Source organism: Mizuhopecten yessoensis, unplaced genomic scaffold, assembly GCF_002113885.1.
Source record: "Mizuhopecten yessoensis strain PY_sf001 unplaced genomic scaffold, ASM211388v2 scaffold1387, whole genome shotgun sequence".
In the NCBI taxonomy this organism is placed as follows: domain Eukaryota; kingdom Metazoa; phylum Mollusca; class Bivalvia; order Pectinida; family Pectinidae; genus Mizuhopecten; species Mizuhopecten yessoensis.
In genome coordinates this window covers 13,272-32,332 of record NW_018404021.1, presented here as the reverse complement: position 1 = coordinate 32,332, position 19,061 = coordinate 13,272, and the positions used below count along the sequence as shown (strand labels likewise).

The following is a 19,061-nucleotide window of genomic DNA, read 5'->3' as shown; positions in this document are numbered from 1 at the left end:
CTGTCAAATACACATATTAATACTAGTAAAAATTACATTAAACTGTCGATGGTAAACCTGCTTATTTTGAACATGGACTGTTGATTTCCCTCTACATCACCCTACATATATTTTTAAACACATTTCTTACCTGCCCCAAGTTTAATGCCTTATGTTCCCCTGCCAACTTTCCAAACTCAACCCTGTAAATGAAATAGTATCACATTTATCCAATATTCAGAAATGTTAAATGTTTTTAATGATACAAAATTTATCAAAATTCATAGTTAACTTTCACATCATATCAATATCAAGAGTACTCACAAACAAGAGGCCCAGAGGGCCTGTATCGCTCACCTGGATACCTAAGCAATCATGGCAAAATATTCTCCAAATGAGATCCAAGGGAATATGACAGACACCAAGGCAAATCCTTGTAGCATAGCTATATTAGATTTTTCATGCCCAGCAATTTTATGTATGGTTATGGGGTGGGGGTCTCAACTGTTTCCAAGCTTTGACTTAGCAACTAGGTCCCTAGAGTTGTGGCCAGACCCCGAATCAATTCTAATATCGTGACTGCATTTGTCTCTTTTTGCCCAGCATTTGTGTAGTTTTGGGGTGGGGATCTCAACCGTTTCAAAGTTATGACCCAGGGGCCAAGTCTGCAAGGGTGGGGCAGACCCTGGGATCAATTCTAATATCATGACTGCATTCGTCTCTTTATGCCTAACAATTGTATATATAGTTTTGGGGTGGGGATATTAACCATTTCGAAGTTATGACCCAGGGGTTAAGTCTCCAAGGGTGGGGCAGTTCCCAAGGCCAACCTGGAAGCATATGTACAATGGTGGGGCTCTCAACTGTTTCCAAGCTGTGACTAAGAAACTAGGTCCCAAGGGGTTCGGTCAGACCCCAGGGTCTATTCTAATATCATGATTGCATTCGTCTCTTTATGCCCAGCATTTGTATATGTAGTTTTGGGGTGGGGATCTTAACCGTTTTCAAGTTATGGCCCAGGGACTATGTCTCCAAGGGTGGGGCCAGACCCTACGGACATCCTGGAAGCAAATGTGCATTCTTCTCTTTATACTCAGCAATTGTATATATGGTTATATGGTGGGGATCTCAACCATTTCCAAGTAATACATTTTATTGGCCCCACCCCTTAGCCCGGGGGGTCAGCCCCACCATTTGTACAATTTTGAATCCCCACCTCCCATGAATACATCCGACCAAATATGATCAATATAAATGGCATAGTTCTGCAGAAGAAGTCGTTTATAGCCATATAACCAAATTGCCCCCTTTTGGCCCTGCCCCTAAGCCCCCTGGGGAGTCAGCCCCACAATTTGTACAATTTTTTATCATCACCACCTTGGGATGCTTCCAGTCAAATATGGTTGATATCCACTTCTTAGTTCCAGAGAAGAAGTCGCTTAAAGCAATATGGCCAAATTGACCCCTTTTGGCCCCGCCCCTCAGCCCCCTGGGGGGGTCAGCCCCACAATTTGTACAATTTTGAATCCCCACCACCTAGGGATGCTTCCAGTCAAATTTAGTTTAATTCCAACCAGTGGTTAAGAAGAAGAAGTCGTTTAAAGAAATTGTTGACGTACGGACGGACGACGGACGCCAAGGTATGGCATAAGCTCACCTTGGTCCTTCGGACCAGGTGAGCTAATAATCCATGATAATTCACTTCAAGTCCATAGAATAACTCTCCTCTTTGATAAGTCATCATGTGTACTCCGATAACCCTCTTATTAGCCCCCGCGAGTACTAACAGACAACTGTTACATTAGCTTCTGTGAGTACTAACAGATAACCCTAACATTAGCTCCTGTAAGTACTAACAGATAACCCTCACATTAGTTATCATGAGCACACACAGATAACCCTAACATTAGCTCCTGTGAGTACTTACATATAAGCCTCACATTAGCTCTTGTGAGTACTGTACTATCAATTAACCCTCATATTAGCTTCTGTGAGTACTAACATATAAGCCTCACATTAGCTCCTGTGAGTACTAACAAACAACCCTCACATTAGTTATCATGAGCACACACAGATAACCCTAACATAAGCCCCTGTGAGTACTAACATATAAGCCTCACATTAGCTCCTGTGGGTACTAATAGATAACCCTCACAAACAGAAATCAAAGGCTCAGTGTTCGTAAGCTTGAAGATGATACAAGAAAACTTGTTTGATCCTTTGATGTACATAAAAAGAATCCTGTGGAAAGGGTAACAGTATTATTTACTGGCTTTGTAGTCGGGTTTCTCTCCTCTATAATCTTTAACAGACAGGTCTCAGCCTAGTGATGATTCATAAACAATACTCCAAATCAGTTATTGTGAACACTAACAGATAACCTTCCACGCTAAAAAATTCATCATGAGTACTCATAGATAACCCCTTCTTATTTAATAGTCATTGTGATTTGTCAGGGAGAACTGATTACATTAGATAGTTACCATCAGTACTCATAGATAACCCCTTTTTATTTAATAGTCATTGTGATTGGTCAGAGAGATTTGATTACATTAAATAGTTACCATCAGGACTCATAGATAACCCCTTCTTATTTAATAGTCATTGTGATTAGTCAGAGAGAACTGATTACATTAAATAGTTTCCATCAGTACTCATAGATAACCCCTTTTTATTTAATAGTCATTGTGATTGGTCAGAGAGAATTGATGACGTTAAATAATTACCATCAGTACTCATAAATAACCCCTTCTTATTCAATAGTCATTGTGATTGGTCAGATAGAATTGATTACATTAAATAGTTACCATCAGTACTCAGAGATAACCCCTTATCATTTAATAGTCATTGTGATGGGTCAGAGAGAACTGATTACATTAAATAGTTACCATCAGTACTCCTAGATAACCCCTTATCATTTAATAGTCATTGTGATTGGTCAGAGAGAATTGATTACATTAAATAGTTACCATCAGTACTCATAAATAACCCCTTCTTATTCAATAGTCATTGTGATTGGTCAGAGAGAATTGATTACATTAAATAGTTACCATCAGTACTCATAGATAACCCCTTCTTATTTAATAGTCATTGTGATTAGTCAGAGAGAACTGATTACATTAAATAGTTACCATCAGTACTCATAGATAACCCCTTATCATTTAACACCAGGTATCCTATTCTAAACTTACCATATGTTCTTCTCAGTGCCCTTCAGCCTATTAGCCATGCCAAGTTTTGAGGATGCCATATTTCTCTGAAAGACACATCAACAAGGTACTTAATCTATACTGACAACTTTATTAGGGTATCGGAAAAGTAATGAAGTGGTATACATGCAGTACCAAAAAGCTCTCAAAAATAGGCAGAGCAATTAATCAAATCTGAGTTCAAATGTATGTTTGTACATATTAGGCCTACATGTCAATGGAACATAGAATGAAATTAAATTTCAATGCTTAAATTATCAGAGTGTTTTACAAACTTTTTGCATATCCTTCTGTAAAATCAAGTCTGCTGTCCTTGCCTTCTGTTGATGTAATCTAACGATGATCAATTCTGACAAATTCATATTGATTATCAGAATTGACAGGTGTAATAAGTTATACATTAGTTGGCCCATCCCCCCCCCCCCCCCCCCCCCCCCCCCCCCCCCCCNTATTGTATTGTTTATACAAACAAAGATAATTACAAGTATTACATAAGATACATAAGAAATATAACAGTACATGTATCTCTGATACATGGTGCATAAAGTGTTACAAGTCATCATGTGGACTGATGACCAGCACCAGGCAGCAGTAAGTATATACATGCCCACATAAACCAGCCCATATATAGCTCAGCCAGGAGAAAATCAAGCAAACTGCAAGTGCATTATCAAACATTTTCATTCTTTTTTTTTCAAATTCTGAGCAAACTACATGCTATAAAACAAAATAATAATACATGCTACAAGGCAAGATAAAAATACATGTAGAAAAAGACAAAAATAAATTCATGCTGCAAGACAAAGTAAAATGTAAGCTACAATACAAAACAAAAGGAAAGAGGTGTAATATTAATGTGATTATATTGCAAAGTGAAAACGTTTTATAGAAAATTTAATATAGTGATAAAAATCATATAATATATATATTTTAACAAAACTATGGGTTTCACAAACACAAATCTTATTAAAAATAAAACAGTGGGTAACCATGCCTATCATTAAAAGTACACATTATCGTTAATCATGTCTATCAATATCCAGACCCAATATCTGAAACATATCACATGTGATATGTATGGCTGTCTTGCTGAAATGTCAAAACCTGACATGTTAGGATGACACTCCATCCAGTCACATTATCGTTAGGATGACACTCCATCCAATCACATTATCAAAACACCCAGAGACACCATCAGAAAGAAGGTAGGAGAGAAAGAAAAGATTCCAATGAGGGCAAAATATCAATATTTTGCTTTGTCTTAGTTTGTGAAGAGAGTACAGAAGGACAGGGATAGCCGCTACAGCTTTACATCATGCATCAGTCTAAACAGATCAGCAGCAGCGAATCAAGAATTAAAAAGCCCTAATATACACAGCATTAAAGCATCATCTAATTCATCTAGCAAAATTTTTCTTTTCTTAATATAAAAATAAACGTGTGTATCTGTGAGGAAATCTGGAGGTAAGTAAATTTGCTTGTTCCAGTCTACTCAGCTGTAAATGAGTACATGGTTGGGCAGTGCTAGAAAAGTAGCATGCTAGCTGTGAGCGCCGAAATGGCAGCACTCGCTGTATGCTCCCCAGGGAGTTGAGAAAGATATTTGCTGGTTGCAAAGGCCCTATAACCACGGATAATGATTTGTGAACCGCTTTGAGTCGACCTTCAAACTAGGTTGTGATAAAGCAGTATATCAGAACCTCGAATTTTTATTAATATTATTATTAAATTGCTGGGATTGGCAATGCTATTACGGAATATCAAAGATGTCGGTCCATGAATCTGTTCATAAAAATCCTGTCCTGAAATCAATGTAAGTGTATCCCAAATATTCACAGCAGAGACATATAGTCATTGTCAGAATCACTTTTATTACTGATATTCTAATCCTTTAGCTATCTGCATGATTGGCGATGTTAAATACAAATACAGTATATATTGTGAGCACTATATCAACTTAATATTTTTAGGAATATTTCAGGTAAATATTGTCATGTCAAAAAGGGGGTGCGCACTATATGCAGGAACAAGTCATTCTTGGGTTATTGTTCTCGAGTTTCAGGTCCGCCATATTGAATCAGTCAATCAGTACTCTTTAAGACACAATACCAACATTCAGAGGTGTAAACATTTAAAAGCATGACGACCAGGCACTCTGGTGTTTGGCTAGCGCCCTACTATAGCTAGTCCAATAGCCAAAGAGATTTGAGTATACAAGGCTGAATTAACACAAAACCATTGTCTTAATCATATAAAAACAATACAACAACTTATCTGTATGCAGGCTGCAAGCATTATGAGTAAGAAACATGTTTTTATGGATCAAAGTCTTCCAAAAAACGATGTATTTGGTCCAGGAAGCCATGCTTTTGTTGACACTGTGTATTGGTTGATACAAGTTTCAGAATGGCAATATGAACGAACTAACTTTAACAGAAAGATTTGATATGAAAATAAAATATCAATTTGAAAACGATTTTACCTCTCTGTAATAACTCATAAATGATAATAGATGTAATGGATTTAGCATAAGCACCATTTTTCGTTTTACACTGAAATCTGCAAAATACACAACCGGTTTAAAAAATGAAAGCATGGTGTTCTTTCAGCAACAGAACAATGTTTTGTTTTAAGTTATGCCGTCTAGATATCTTGATATTTTTTTATGTTTACATCATATTCAATAATCATGAGTTATAATATATAAAAATAAAAAAAAAAAAAAAACCCCCCCCCCCCCCCCCTTCAAATCGTACCCCAAAAACGTACCTGCGCACTATACCTGCAAATTTACGGTATATAAAAAATTCAAACATTCTGTCTTGTATACAGGTGAACAGTTGATTTCCCTGTAGCTAGACAGTGCTACTACTACGTCTGATCCAGCAAAGAGATCACGCATTTACAAAACACTATATCAGACTACTGTAACAAGCTTTACAGGCCACTATGTCCAGGTACCATTCTAGTAAGGAAATATACACAGCTACATCAAATAACAAACACAATACCTCTAGTACTAAAGTTAAAACAAAACATATAATGAAAACACTACAATGCTGTTAGTAACATGAAGTGAGTTAAACTGGAGACTACAGAGCAAGCTAGGTTTATCTGATAGCAGGTTGATACTAGTTCTTACCAAACACCTAAAAGACCTGGTGTTATAATATAAGATGTACTTCTGATTATTAATCACTCTTATTCATTAGAATTTTTCATATATCTTAACACATTGTAGTATCAAAATACACCTCACTGATATCGTAAGCATGATGTGCCACTACGCCTCAAGTAAGTGACCTTGAACTTCCACAAATAAAGTTTTTAGCTTATGTTAAACAAATTACTTGCATCAACAGAGCATGAGACAAAAGTACATGATATACTTAACTAGCATCAGTCCCATAAACAAACCTAGCTTAACTACAAAAAAAAGAAAAAGAAAAGTCAATTTTTGGTCGCAGGTCAAGCAGTCCACACGTTGACTTACATGTTGCGTTGCTAGGATACAGACATAGGGCTGTAACCTAGATAGAGTTTGATTCACAGGCTTAAATTGCCTGCAAGCCAAACACAGGTTTCTCCCCACTCCAGCCAGGCAACTCTGCATGGTCCTGTCTCACCAAAAAACACAGATATTAATATATTTGATGTCTATACAACTAAACAATTTTCTGTATAATTATAAAGATTCCTTAATATATGGCCCCAACCCTAAGATCCCCTTTTATACAACACTGATGACGAGTATCCCTGGTCCTATGATGCTCCTGGCCAATGCTTCGAATCCCCTTGTAAGTGTGGTCTCCACATGCCCCGGAGACTCTGTAGACTAGGTTGCTGAGCTTGGTTCAATTCTGAGCATTGTTGCTCGGCAGTGACCTCAAGCCATTTAAATATTTTAAAGCTAGCATATTCCTAACAAGTCGACATTTTTGTCTCTCTATTCCGGATTGCACATAGCTTGTATATTACTAGATTTGATAATAGCCACTAGTGTTAGCAGGTAGCTTTTAAATATTTTAAAAGTTTAAGGATGTGACCAGTGTATGCACTATGCAAACTAATCAAGAAAGTAAAATTACTGATGTATAATAACATCCTGAAAGTTGATACATCAATGTCATCACATACATATTTCTTTCGATGCAGAATTCATCAAGAAGCATTAAGAATCTCACTCATATCTGTTAAATGTAGATGTCTGACAGACCTAAAAGAATTAACATCAGGGATGTAACACACTTATAGGAAGAAAGTTTTGAACGACATATATGGCCTTGACGATTTCTCCCTCCGGTGTAGATTGATGGGTCGAGACGTGCCTGACTAAAATGTTGACTATTGCTAGTTGGCGTTAATGCTTTATAAAACAAGGCTAAGCCATATGTAAATTTTAAGATACCTTATATAATTTAGTGGACACGTGAAAGATGGACATTTTATTCTCGAAAATTGTTATTTATTCTCAAAGTTGTGCATTTTTTTAAGCTCTGCCTATAGTTAGATTGTCCAAGTGCATTCGTTAATGGTGGAATATTTCAGCTCCACCTGAACTGTTTCAACCAGGATATCTGAATGTGCACTATGACTGGCTGAAGTTGATAACGAATTTTCTATTTCTGGGCGAGTTCTAGATCCTTACAGTAGGGCCTTAGCTTTGTGCAATAGTATTTTTTCTTTTATTCGCGCTTGGCAATTAACCGCGAGAAGACCTTGTATCTATAGACTTTCTGATGACTCTGACAATACGACGTATCATTTTCCCCACCCCATCATGTGAATGGTTGAAATGGAAGGGGGAGGGGGACAGACGTAGTCAGTCGTTTCGGTAATTGTAGGCCCAATACTTCTTGATACATCCAAAAAGTCGTTTCGATACCACTTTAGTAGTTGTTTGACTTTCGTTTGAACTAAGCACTTTGTTTGCCTTTTGTGCCCCGTGTGTTGCTGTTATTCTATATTTTTATGATCATATTCTACAGTATCGACGATACTGTACCGAAACGTCTTGCATATCAAATGGAGGTTGACCCCTGCAGACTTCGACCGACACATGGAACAAACAGACTTTGAATTTCTTTTATTCGGTGACACAAGATTTGTTCATTTATTTAGTTTTAATAAAAACACTGTCATCTTTCAATTAAGTTTCCTTATCATTGTAATGTTCTCACCGAAAAACGCAGCTGTCTCCTTTCGATCTTGCAGGTGTCGGACCCGGGTTGAAGAGGTGCTTGCACGGGAGGTAACTCGAGTCCTGTTAAAATCAATGGTGCATTAGACTCAGTGCTGCAACTATACGCTGTATATTTAACCACGGACTTAAAATCTAATTCCGTGATTTAACTAGTTAACACGTGCACTTTAACATACATTCGATGCACTAACCTAGCCATCTGTAAAAATGTTGGTATAGTTTTCTAATTAATTGCGATTTTGTTTTCGTTCTAGTTGCTAAAATGCAATGCAAGGGAAATAATTCGCATTAAAATCAAGCATAAATCGACAATTCGTTGTTCCCTGGAGGTATGTTCGGTTCCATATAAATAGTGACTGTTGATTGTTACTAGGCTATCTTTTGTAATTAGTTATAGAAACGTATTTTATTGCTACATTACATTTTATTTTTACATTTACAACAGTAACATATTTGTGTCTATATTTTAAATGTTCAGACTGTTTAAGATTACATAACTTTATTTACAAACGTATTTTTTAAGTCTAGTGTAGGGGGGCTCTATCGGCTCCTGTATTGAAAACTAACTTTATTTCTTACAGTTTGTTTCGTAGAAAATTGATATATGATGGGATGTTAAAATACTCAACCGTAATTGCGCGCGTGTGTTCTAATAGATATGGTTATACTTTAACTGGGAAAGCGTGATTAATTTATCATAAAGCTTAAATTATTTTTACTTACCAGTTGTTTGTTTTATTTTATTGCAGATCATTCCAGCGTCTGTTTCAATCTCTTCATATTATTAAGTAAAAATATATGTTTAGTACGTTAAAAATATTCATTTACTTTTTTCTCCAGTTAAACTTGCAGTTGTGTACAGTTTTCTTTCTCTTTGTTTATTTATCTAGTATGATTGATCATCTGTTTGTCGCACCTTTGTTTGGTCAACTTAACTGTTTGTTTCATCAACGTTGAGGACATTCGACCGTTATTATTAGTGTCTGTCTTGTAAAATCACACACCCCTTGTTTGCGGGTTTCATAGTTATATATCAGTTAATGCTACAATTTGGTTTGTTATTTATGTAAAAACTTTCACGAAAAAAGCATTTCTGGCTCATCCGCTTCCCTTTGTTATTTATCACGGACAGCAACAACTAAATCCTCCGGGTGTGATACTCTAACACTCTAGCGTAGTCTTCCTAGGTTTTGTAGATACCGGATGTCATGACTCTTCCTATAACCTGTTATAAGTTAAAATATGTTTACAACTTATAAGTACTTCAAGTGTTTGTTATAATTATATCGTTCTTTTTGTGATTTATTTTAATTTCCATATATTTTCACGGACCATTTTTGAATTATATGTAAAGTCAATGTATTAGGTTCTAAGTGAAGTTTGATCTACACACTGCTAGTCGAGAATATAAACTAGGGGACACCTTAGCCAAGTTATGTAACACTGGAAAGTACTTTCAGGGTGGTATATGTAAAAAGTACATATGTTAAACCGTACTATTATAAATGAGATCATACAAGTGTGTTCAAAATGAAACAATTAAAAAAAAATAGTGTACAAAATGTTGAAACTAGGGAAATTTCGGTGAATCTTTACTTACAACATAACCAACAGTAACAGCTTATTACTAAGCTGTACGATTTCGACTTTCCAATCGTGAATTTTCCCTTTCTTGATAGCAATATCCCAGCATCCCTTTAACCTTCGGTGTTTGCATGTCGCAGTTGTTTCGATACTGAAGAGATTTCTCCAAAAATAATGACTTTCGTGTTAGATGTCGACTGCTGACCAACAAACCTACAACATGCGTACAGGGTTCCAAAGATGCAGGTTGGTGAACACTATGGACAAGTTTATGGTCGCCATCGGGATCTCGCATGGAAATTATGTTATTTCTTTGTGTGAAATGGAGGTTGGATTTTTTTGGTTATGCTAAACTAGAGTGCCTCGTGGATTTCTTATCATAACCCACTTCTAGAAAGTGAGGACGTCACATTACTTTGATTTGCCCTATGTTTACATATCGCCGAGATGTCATCAATGAAGTAGAAGACGCTTACCAACCGGACCACCTGGCCTTATTTTTCTTGTACCTTTTTTCAAATTTCTTCATGTAAATCCCTCCTTTGTTCATGTTTCGTCCTAGTTTTATCACGGTCCCACTAAAAACAGAACACAATACATCTCCAGCACACACACGGGGATACACACATAGGGATATATTAGCCAGGTGGCATAGGACTAGTAGTTAGCGCATGATAAGGCAGCTACTGCGAATTCCTCAATATTGTATTGATTAATATATACATGTATGCTAATTCTATTTACTGTATAAAATTGTATATCTATGTACTGTAAAGCGCTTTAGAGTGGCTTATGTTAGCTAGATAGGGCGCTATATCAAATGTTGTATATTATTATTATTATTATGTAAATCCCTACTTTGTTCATGTTTCGTCCTAGTTTTATCATGTAAATCCCCTCTTTGTTCATCTTTTATCCTGGTTTTATCATGTAAATCCCCCCTTTGTTCCTGTTTTTGTCCCAGTTTTATCATGTAAGTCCCTACTTTGTTCCTGTTTTGTCCTGGTTTTATCATGTAAATACCTCATTTGTTCATGTTTTATCATGTTAATCTCTACTTTGTTCATGTTTTGTCCTGGTTTTATCATATAAATACCTCATTTGTTCATGTTTTATCATGTAAATCCCTCCTTTGTTCATGTTCTATCATGTAAATCCCCCCTTTGTTCATGTTTCGTCCTGGTTTTATCATGTAAATTCCTCCTTTGTTCATGTTTCGTCATACTTTTATCATGTAAATCCCCCCTTTGTTCATGTTTCGTCCTGGTTTTATCATGTAAATCCCTCCTTTGTTCATGTTTCGTTCTAATTTTATCATGTAAATCCCTCCTTTGTTCATGTTTTGTTCATGTTTTATCATTTAATCCCCCTTTGTTCATGTTTCGTCCTGGTTTTATCATGTAAATCCCCCCTTTGTTCATGTTTCGTCCTGGTTTTATCATGTAAATCCCCCCTTTGTTCATGTTTCGTCCTAGTTTTATCATGTAAATCCCTCCTTTGCTCATGTTTCGTTCTAGTTTTATCATGTAAATCCCTCCTTTGTTCATGTTTCGTTCATGTTTTATCATGTAAATTCCCCCTTTGTTCATGTTTCGTCCTGGTTTTATCATGTAAATCCCTCCTTTGTTCATGTTTCGTCCTGGTTTTATCATGTTAATCCCTCCTTTGTTCATGTTTCGTCATAGGTTTATCATGTAAATCCCCCATTTGTTCATGTTTCGTCCTGGTTTTATCATGTAACTCCCTCCTTTGTTCATGTTTTGTCCTAGTCTTAATATCATGCAAATCCCTACTTTGTTCCTGTTTTGTCCTGGTTTTATCATATAAATCCCTCCTTTGTTCATGTTTTATCCTGGTTTTATCATGTAAATCCCTCATTTGTTCATGTTTCGTCATAGTTTTATCATGTAAATCCACCATTTGTTCATGTTTCGTCCTGGTTTTATCATGTAACTCCCTCCTTTGTTCATGTTTTGTCCTAGTCTTAATATCATGCAAATCCCTACTTTGTTCCTGTTTTGTCCTGGTTTTATCATATAAATCCCTCCTTTGTTCATGTTTTATCCTGGTTTTATCATGTAAATCCCTCATTTGTTCATGTTTCGTCATAGTTTTATCATGTAAATCCCCCATTTGTTCATGTTTCGTCCTGGTTTTATCATGTAAATGCCCCATTGGTTCATGTTTCGTCATAGTTTTATCATGTAAATCCACCATTTGTTCATGTTTCGTCCTGGTTTTATCATGTAAATCCCTCCTTTGTTCATGTTTTATCATGTAAATCCCTCATTTGTTCATGTTTTATCATGTAAATCCCTACTTTCTCATGTTTTGTCCTAGTTTTATCATGTAAATCCCTCCTTTGTTCATGTTTCGTCCTGGTTTTATCATGTAACTCCCTCCTTTGTTCATGTTTTATCCTGGTTTTATCATGTAAATCCCTCCTTTGTAATCCCTATGTCCTAGTCTTAATATCATGCAATTTCCTACGTTGTTCCTGTTTTGTCCTGGTTTTATTATGTTAATCCCTCCTTTGTTCATGTTTTGTCCTAGTCTTAATATCATGCAAATCCCTACTTTGTTCATCTTTTGTCCTGGTTTTATCATATAAATCCCTCCTTTGTTCATGTTTTATCCTGGTTTTATCATGTAAATCCCTCATTTGTTCATGTTTTATCATGTAAACCCCTACTTTGTTCATGTTTCGTCCTGGTTTTATAATGTAAATCCCCCATTTGTTCGTGTTTCGTCCTGGTTTTATCATGTAAATCCCCCCTTTGTTCATGTTTCGTCCTGGTTTTATCATGCAAATCCCCCATTTGCTCATGTTTCGTTCTAGTTTTATCATGTTAATCCCTCATTTGTTCATGTTTTATCCTGGTTTTATCATGTAAATCCCTTATTTGTTCATGTTTTATCATGTAAACCCCTACTTTGTTCATGTTTCGGCCTGGTTTTATAATGTAAATCCCCCATTTGTTCATGTTTCGTTCTAGTTTTATCATGTTAATCCCTCATTTGTTCATGTTTTATCCTGGTTTTATCATGTAAATCCCTCATTTGTTCATGTTTTATCATGTAAATCCCTACTTTATCATGTAAATCCCTCCTTTGTTCATGTTTCGTCCTGGTTTTATCATGTAAATCCCCCATTTGTTCATGTTTCGTTCTAGTTTTATCATGTTAATCCCTCATTTGTTCATGTTTTATCCTGGTTTTATCATGTAAATCCCTCATTTGTTCATGTTTTATCATGTAAACCCCTACTTTGTTCATGTTTTGTCCTGGTTTTATCATGTAAATCCCTCCTTTTTCATGTTTTGTTCATGTTTTATCACGTAAATCCCTCATTTGTTCATGTTTCGTCCTGGTTTTAACATGTAAATCCCCCATTTGTTCAAGTTTCGTCCTGGTTTTATCATGTAAATTCCCCCTTTGTTCATGTTTCGTCCTAGTTTTATCATGTAAATCCCTCCTTTCTTCATGTTTTGTCCTAGTTTTATCATGTAAATCCCTCCTTTGTTCATGTTTTATCCTAGTTTTATCATGTAAATCCCCCCTTTATTCATGTTTCGTCCTAGTTCTATCATGTAAATCCCCCCTTTGTTCATGTTTCGTCCTGGTTTTATCATGTAAATCCCCCTTTTGTTCATGTTTCGTCCTGGTTTTATCGTGTAAATATTTCCTTTGTTCATGTTTTATGATGTAAATCCCTCCTTTGTTCATGTTTTATCCTGGTTTTATCCTGTGAATCCCCCCTTTGTTCATGTTTTGTCCTGGTTTTATCATGTAATTCACTCCTATGTTCATGTTTTATCATGTAAATCCCCCCTTTGTTCATGTTTTGCTCATGTTTTATCATGTAAATCCCTCCGTTGTTCATGTTTTCTTCATGTTTTATGATGTAAATTTCCCCCTTGATCATGTTTCGTCCTGGTTTTTTCACGTAAATCCCCCCCTTGTTCATGTTTTATTTGTTCATGTTTCGTTCTAGTTTTATCATGTAAATCACTCATTTGTTCATGTTTTATCCATGTTTTATCATGTATATCCCGCCGTTGTTCATGTTTTGTTCATGCTTTATCATGTAATTTCCCCCTTTGTTCATGTTTCGTCCTAGTTTTATCATGTAAATCCCTCCTTTGTTCATGTTTTATTCATGTTTTATCATGTATATCCCTCCGTTGTTCATGTTTTGTTCATGTTTTATCATGTAATTTCCCCCTTTGTTCATGTTTCGTCCTGGTTTTTTCATGTGAATCCCCCCTTTGTTCATGTTTCGTCCTAGTTTTATCATGTAAGTCCCTCCTTTCTTCATGTTCTCACACGAACCAATGACGTAATAATCAATACCAGCTCACAGGAGAAGATAACTCTGCAATATGCAAAGACAGAATAGCACGATGATGCCCATATTCCGTCTTTGCGTATTGCAGAGTTATCTTCTCTTGGGAGCAGGGATTGATTGTTACGTCATTGGTTTGTGTGAGAAAATTACGTCGTTTTCTCAAAAATTGATGACGTTACTCTCACAAACAAGTTACGTAACAATCAATACCTGCTCCCACGAGAAGATAACTCTGCAATACGCAAAGACGCAATACGATAAAGGCACTCATCCATGTATGTTAAAATAGCTTAGTCTTGATTGATTGATTGTTTTATTCCTTGTGTTACACACATCGGAGAGTAGACATACAAATAGTACAGTATATTACAAATTTACAATGATACATGTATACAATAATATTCATTTATCGTGCAGTACTTCAAAATGACATATAATAAGAGGAAGCATTTTACACTGAAATACACCAACATCGCAAGGTTCCGATACAGTGAAATCATAACAAAAGTATAACTTTCAATGACGTACGTTACAGGTAATGATAACTGGATTAATATAGTTACATACATTGTATCGCACATATGTCACGAATAAATACTCTCTAGTAGAACAGTAAAAAACAATAAAATACACTGCCATAGTGTAATAAATACGATGTTACACCTGAAGTTAGTGACAGTGATATTACAATATAGCAAATACTCGTCAATGTTTCGACGTTGTTAATTATGATTAATTTACCATATATTTTATATCACATAGGAAAGGTAGTGAACGGGCACAATCATCTTTTTTTTACACAATACACATAATACAAATATCTTATCAAATATGGTATACTGAAATGAACATTTATAGGAAAAATTGAATAAAATATTATACAGTGCTATTACGACGTTTTAAACTTAAAAACAGGAATTTTCTTAATTTATTCAATTCCTTAATGTTTTGAGTAGTAAATAACTGATAAATAATAGTCTTATATCTGATCAGCGATGTGTCCTCTTGCCATACGGCACGGTGACACAGTCACACACCTGTATAGTAGCTGTGTAGGCCCGAGGGGTTATATATACGTGAATTCACACATTATGTGCGCTTGTGGAGCAGATTCACCGGTTCATAAATTCCAGACACGGGTCATCAGATATTAAAACAACCACCAGGTTAATCCTCGAAACAAACGTCTGAGAACACTATGCACCTGACAACGAGGGTCCTCTCCGTGCCCCAGTCAGTAAGGACAATAGAATAGTCTTGATACTTGACGTCACTTTTTATTTGACTTAAATACCGATAGAAATGTAGCTTTTCTACTATTACCTTTTTTTATTTTATAAGAAAACAATAGAAGTATATATACATCTTTAACTTTATTTTCAGTGAATCTCTGTCTGTCTTTATACTTTTAAGTAAATACAATTTTCTATTCAAAACATTTTGTTGTAATTAAAAAATGTAGCAGATGCTGTCAAAGTAATTTTGTAAACAATGCATTTCCATATTTTTAGACCGTAGTGGTATTATCAGTGTATAAAATGTGTCACAGTATTATATATTGATGGGCACAGAAAATGGTAATGATTCCTTTGAACAACGACGACAGGATTGATTATATATAGGGTAAATGAAGAAATTATAAACTTACTTTCCGGGTAAAATTAACAAGAGGCCCAATGGCCTTAGCGGTCACCTGAGTTGTATCATAGGTACTGGTAGCTTTATTTTATTGTTTAGATGTGATGTGGATATCAGCATGTAAACTAAGTGAAATACAATACTTGTCATGACAACAAGGGATAAGAACTAGAAAATATTGGTAAATGTTCCCTTTAGGGCCCCGCCCTAGCCCCTGGGGATCGGGCAGGAATCCTAATTTTACAATGTAATACCCTCATTCACTAAAGATGATTCTGACTAAGTTTGAGTTATTTTCTGATGAAAATGGAAAAAATATACCCAAAAGTGTTATTTCCTTATATAAACTTTATCCCCTCCCCAAGGGAACGGATAGCTCCGGGGTCCTGAAATTTAGGGTAGGAATCCCAATTTTACAATTTGTAGCCTCATCTACCAAGGATGATTCTGACCAAGTTTGAAAAAAAAATCAATCCACTGGTTCTTGAGAAGAAGTTGAAAATGTAAAAAGTTTACGCACTACGCACGACGGACAACGGACGACGACGGACGAAAAGCGATTAGAAAAGGTCACTTGAGCAAAGCTCAGGTGACCTAGAAACTACAAATTGTCGATAAACACACTCAAGCGCGTAGTAATTAGTTTATTGATCAAATTACACCTTAAATAATGGCTTAGAAACTGCATGGTTACCTGATGCTACAACCAACACACTAGTTTTTTCCCCAGCAATTGTCAAAAATGTTCTCTTATCCAATCTAAACGTTGCAGAGCATATGGTAGTTTCAGATACAATATATCATCTGATTTTGTATCTAAACCCAGAGACAAATAAAGACATAGTATCTGCTAAAACCAGATCCACATTTTGTAGACAGACTAACTCTGTAGGGGTAGACAATCCAGGAGTTACTTCCCTTATCCCATTTTCCTCATTCATACTTTTTTCGGTGGTGAAATAAATTAATAAATATGAGGCAAACCAAAAATAAATTAAGTCGGAAGAGAGACTCGTGAAATATAAGTTTACTTAAGCAGCATGCGCCTTAATGACATAATGTAACGTTAAACGTTTACATGCTACTGTACAAACTGTAACGGTTAGCTTCGTAAGCGACGATGCAGTTACCAAGCCGCACACACTCCAGAGACAATTATAAAACGGCTGTTATATATATGCGAGGTCATTACTACAGGCCGCGTCATGCTTGCCTGGTTACTTTTTGAAGTGAGGTAAACGACCCATGACATGACCTAGAGGAACAACCACGCTTTCGGTGTAAACAAAGATGACTATTTTTGGCGCATATTAACCGACCAATGGTATTCGATGTCAAAGGGCGTGTCAGAACGTGCGCGTCTTCCGAAATACTATAACAATATATTTCATTGGCTAAAAAGTGTTAAAGCGATGTTAAACATTTGTTGATTGGTTAAATTGAAGGTGCGCGGTTTTCATTCTCTGTTGTACTCTGAACCGTTAGCGTCACTTGAAATTACTCCCGGGCTTGCAGTGTACTGTAGCACAAACAAATCCTCTTTGGTATGTAATTAAGCTTTTCTTGACTGAAAAAATCTTTTGATATGTTGTTGTTTGACAAGTTTATCGTCTACAGTTATTTTTTTACCATTTTAAACTTCACGTTTTTATTTCTTTTAAAAAATAGACTTATTCAGCTTTTAGGGGTCATGTCGGGTTATGTTTTCAGTAAGCAGTGAGCCTTAAGCTTGCCTTATGTTACTGATTGCTACGGTATTGGTAATGTTAGCGCTATACAACATCACATTTTATTTTTTTATTTTAATTATTTGTTAGTTACTAAACGATTTCTTACATTGAAATAGCAACAAGGAGAAATCGGTGTCTAAAAAGTAACCTAAGAAGATGTGACTGGCATTATCAAAACAAACATGGCTGCTTGTTTTGACAGACCAGTCACAAATTACCGTTGTAATATCACTGGCTTTTTGGTGATCATAATGCTAATATGTTGACATTTTACATTTTATTTCAGTGTGTTGAAGTTTGAAAAAGCTCACAATGGCAGCAAGGAAAGGTAAGTTGTTTGCAAACAATCGGATACCTACAGCAGTAATAAAAACTAACGCAGATTCATAAAATCATTGCAGTACTATAGTAGACTAATTACTTTTGGTGGGAAAAAAAATCAATTTGTTTCCCACAGTCGGTTGAAGAGAAGTTTAACAGAAGGTTTGAAACGTCATCTTTTTTTTAAATTTTCAGCAGCAGCAAAGTCTCCAGCTAAAAAGGCAGCAACGGGAAAGAAAGTGGGTGTGAAGAAAGGAGGTATGTTTAATGAACAAATTCTTGTTGATAACAAGTTTGTCTCTAAACCTTTTCCAACCAAGTCTGATGTCCTGGTGGTGCGGTGTTATAACTTATGTGGATAATGTGGTTCAGTGATGCAAGTTTAGGTTCACGCCATAATAATTTGAAAGGCTGATGTCGAGTTTCTGCTTTATTGCTCCAGTGACGCATACTCTTATTTCCGAAGCACTATTTCTTTGATGCAGTTTCCGGTGCTTGTCACAAGAATCTTGTGTTTAACCTCTTGCATTGCAGGCACGGATTTAGGGGGGGGGCACACCCGGCCCCCACTTTTTGGCGGCGGACTGACCTTTTCCGGGCTTGCCAGCCGGGAATGGGAACATATTAACATTTTAAAATGCATCAAATAATGCACGGAGCTTGTATAAAAAAAATCTGGGGCTATGCCCCACACATCCCACACGGCATCTTAGCAAATATTGTGGGTTTCCGTTATCTGATATTTTTACTATATTTTCTTTATTAAAACAATATTTGTTGGCATCGCTACGCTCGTCTACTTTGTATCTTGACCCTAAAGTGTTTTTTTTATTTTACCACCTCCGCAAAACCCCAAGTTGCAACTTGCAACGCTCGGCGGAAATATACTAGCATAAGTTGCATAATTATATTATTGACCGCTCGTTATAGATGATCTGAAAATTAATACTTTTTATTGTAACCTTCCTAACCGCCCGGGCGATATTAATCATATCATTATACAAGAACGATAAAGGGTTTTTTCGGCTGACAATATTATGTATAATCGA

At 36.1% G+C, this 19,061-nt stretch overlaps 1 protein-coding gene and 1 long non-coding RNA gene across 4 annotated transcripts in view; one reads left to right on the top strand and one right to left on the bottom strand.

Moving 5' to 3' along the window:
- The window catches only part of LOC110461123 (kynurenine--oxoglutarate transaminase 3-like), a 23,446-nt gene extending 15,005 nt beyond the window's left edge, over positions 1-8,441 (bottom strand). Inside the window, exons 1-4 of one of the 3 annotated variants that reach the window (XM_021514435.1) lie at positions 8,369-8,440; positions 6,682-6,805; positions 3,171-3,235; positions 131-182 (exon numbers count right to left, since the gene is read on the bottom strand). In XM_021514435.1, coding sequence (XP_021370110.1) covers positions 131-182; positions 3,171-3,235; positions 6,682-6,801 — 237 coding nt within the window. In that variant the 5' untranslated portion in view covers positions 6,802-6,805; positions 8,369-8,440. Of the gene's footprint in view, positions 1-130; positions 183-3,170; positions 3,236-6,681; positions 6,815-8,368 lie in introns of all 3 variants that reach the window. The other 2 variants (XM_021514446.1, XM_021514455.1) reach the window with 2 other exon arrangements.
- An 8,956-nt stretch (positions 8,442-17,397) lies between these two features.
- Positions 17,398-19,061, top strand: part of LOC110461118 — a 4,964-nt gene continuing 3,300 nt past the window's right edge. The window contains exons 1-3 of the long non-coding RNA XR_002464090.1: positions 17,398-17,505; positions 17,978-18,019; positions 18,208-18,270. This is a non-coding gene — a long non-coding RNA (uncharacterized LOC110461118). The remainder of the gene's footprint in view (positions 17,506-17,977; positions 18,020-18,207; positions 18,271-19,061) is intronic.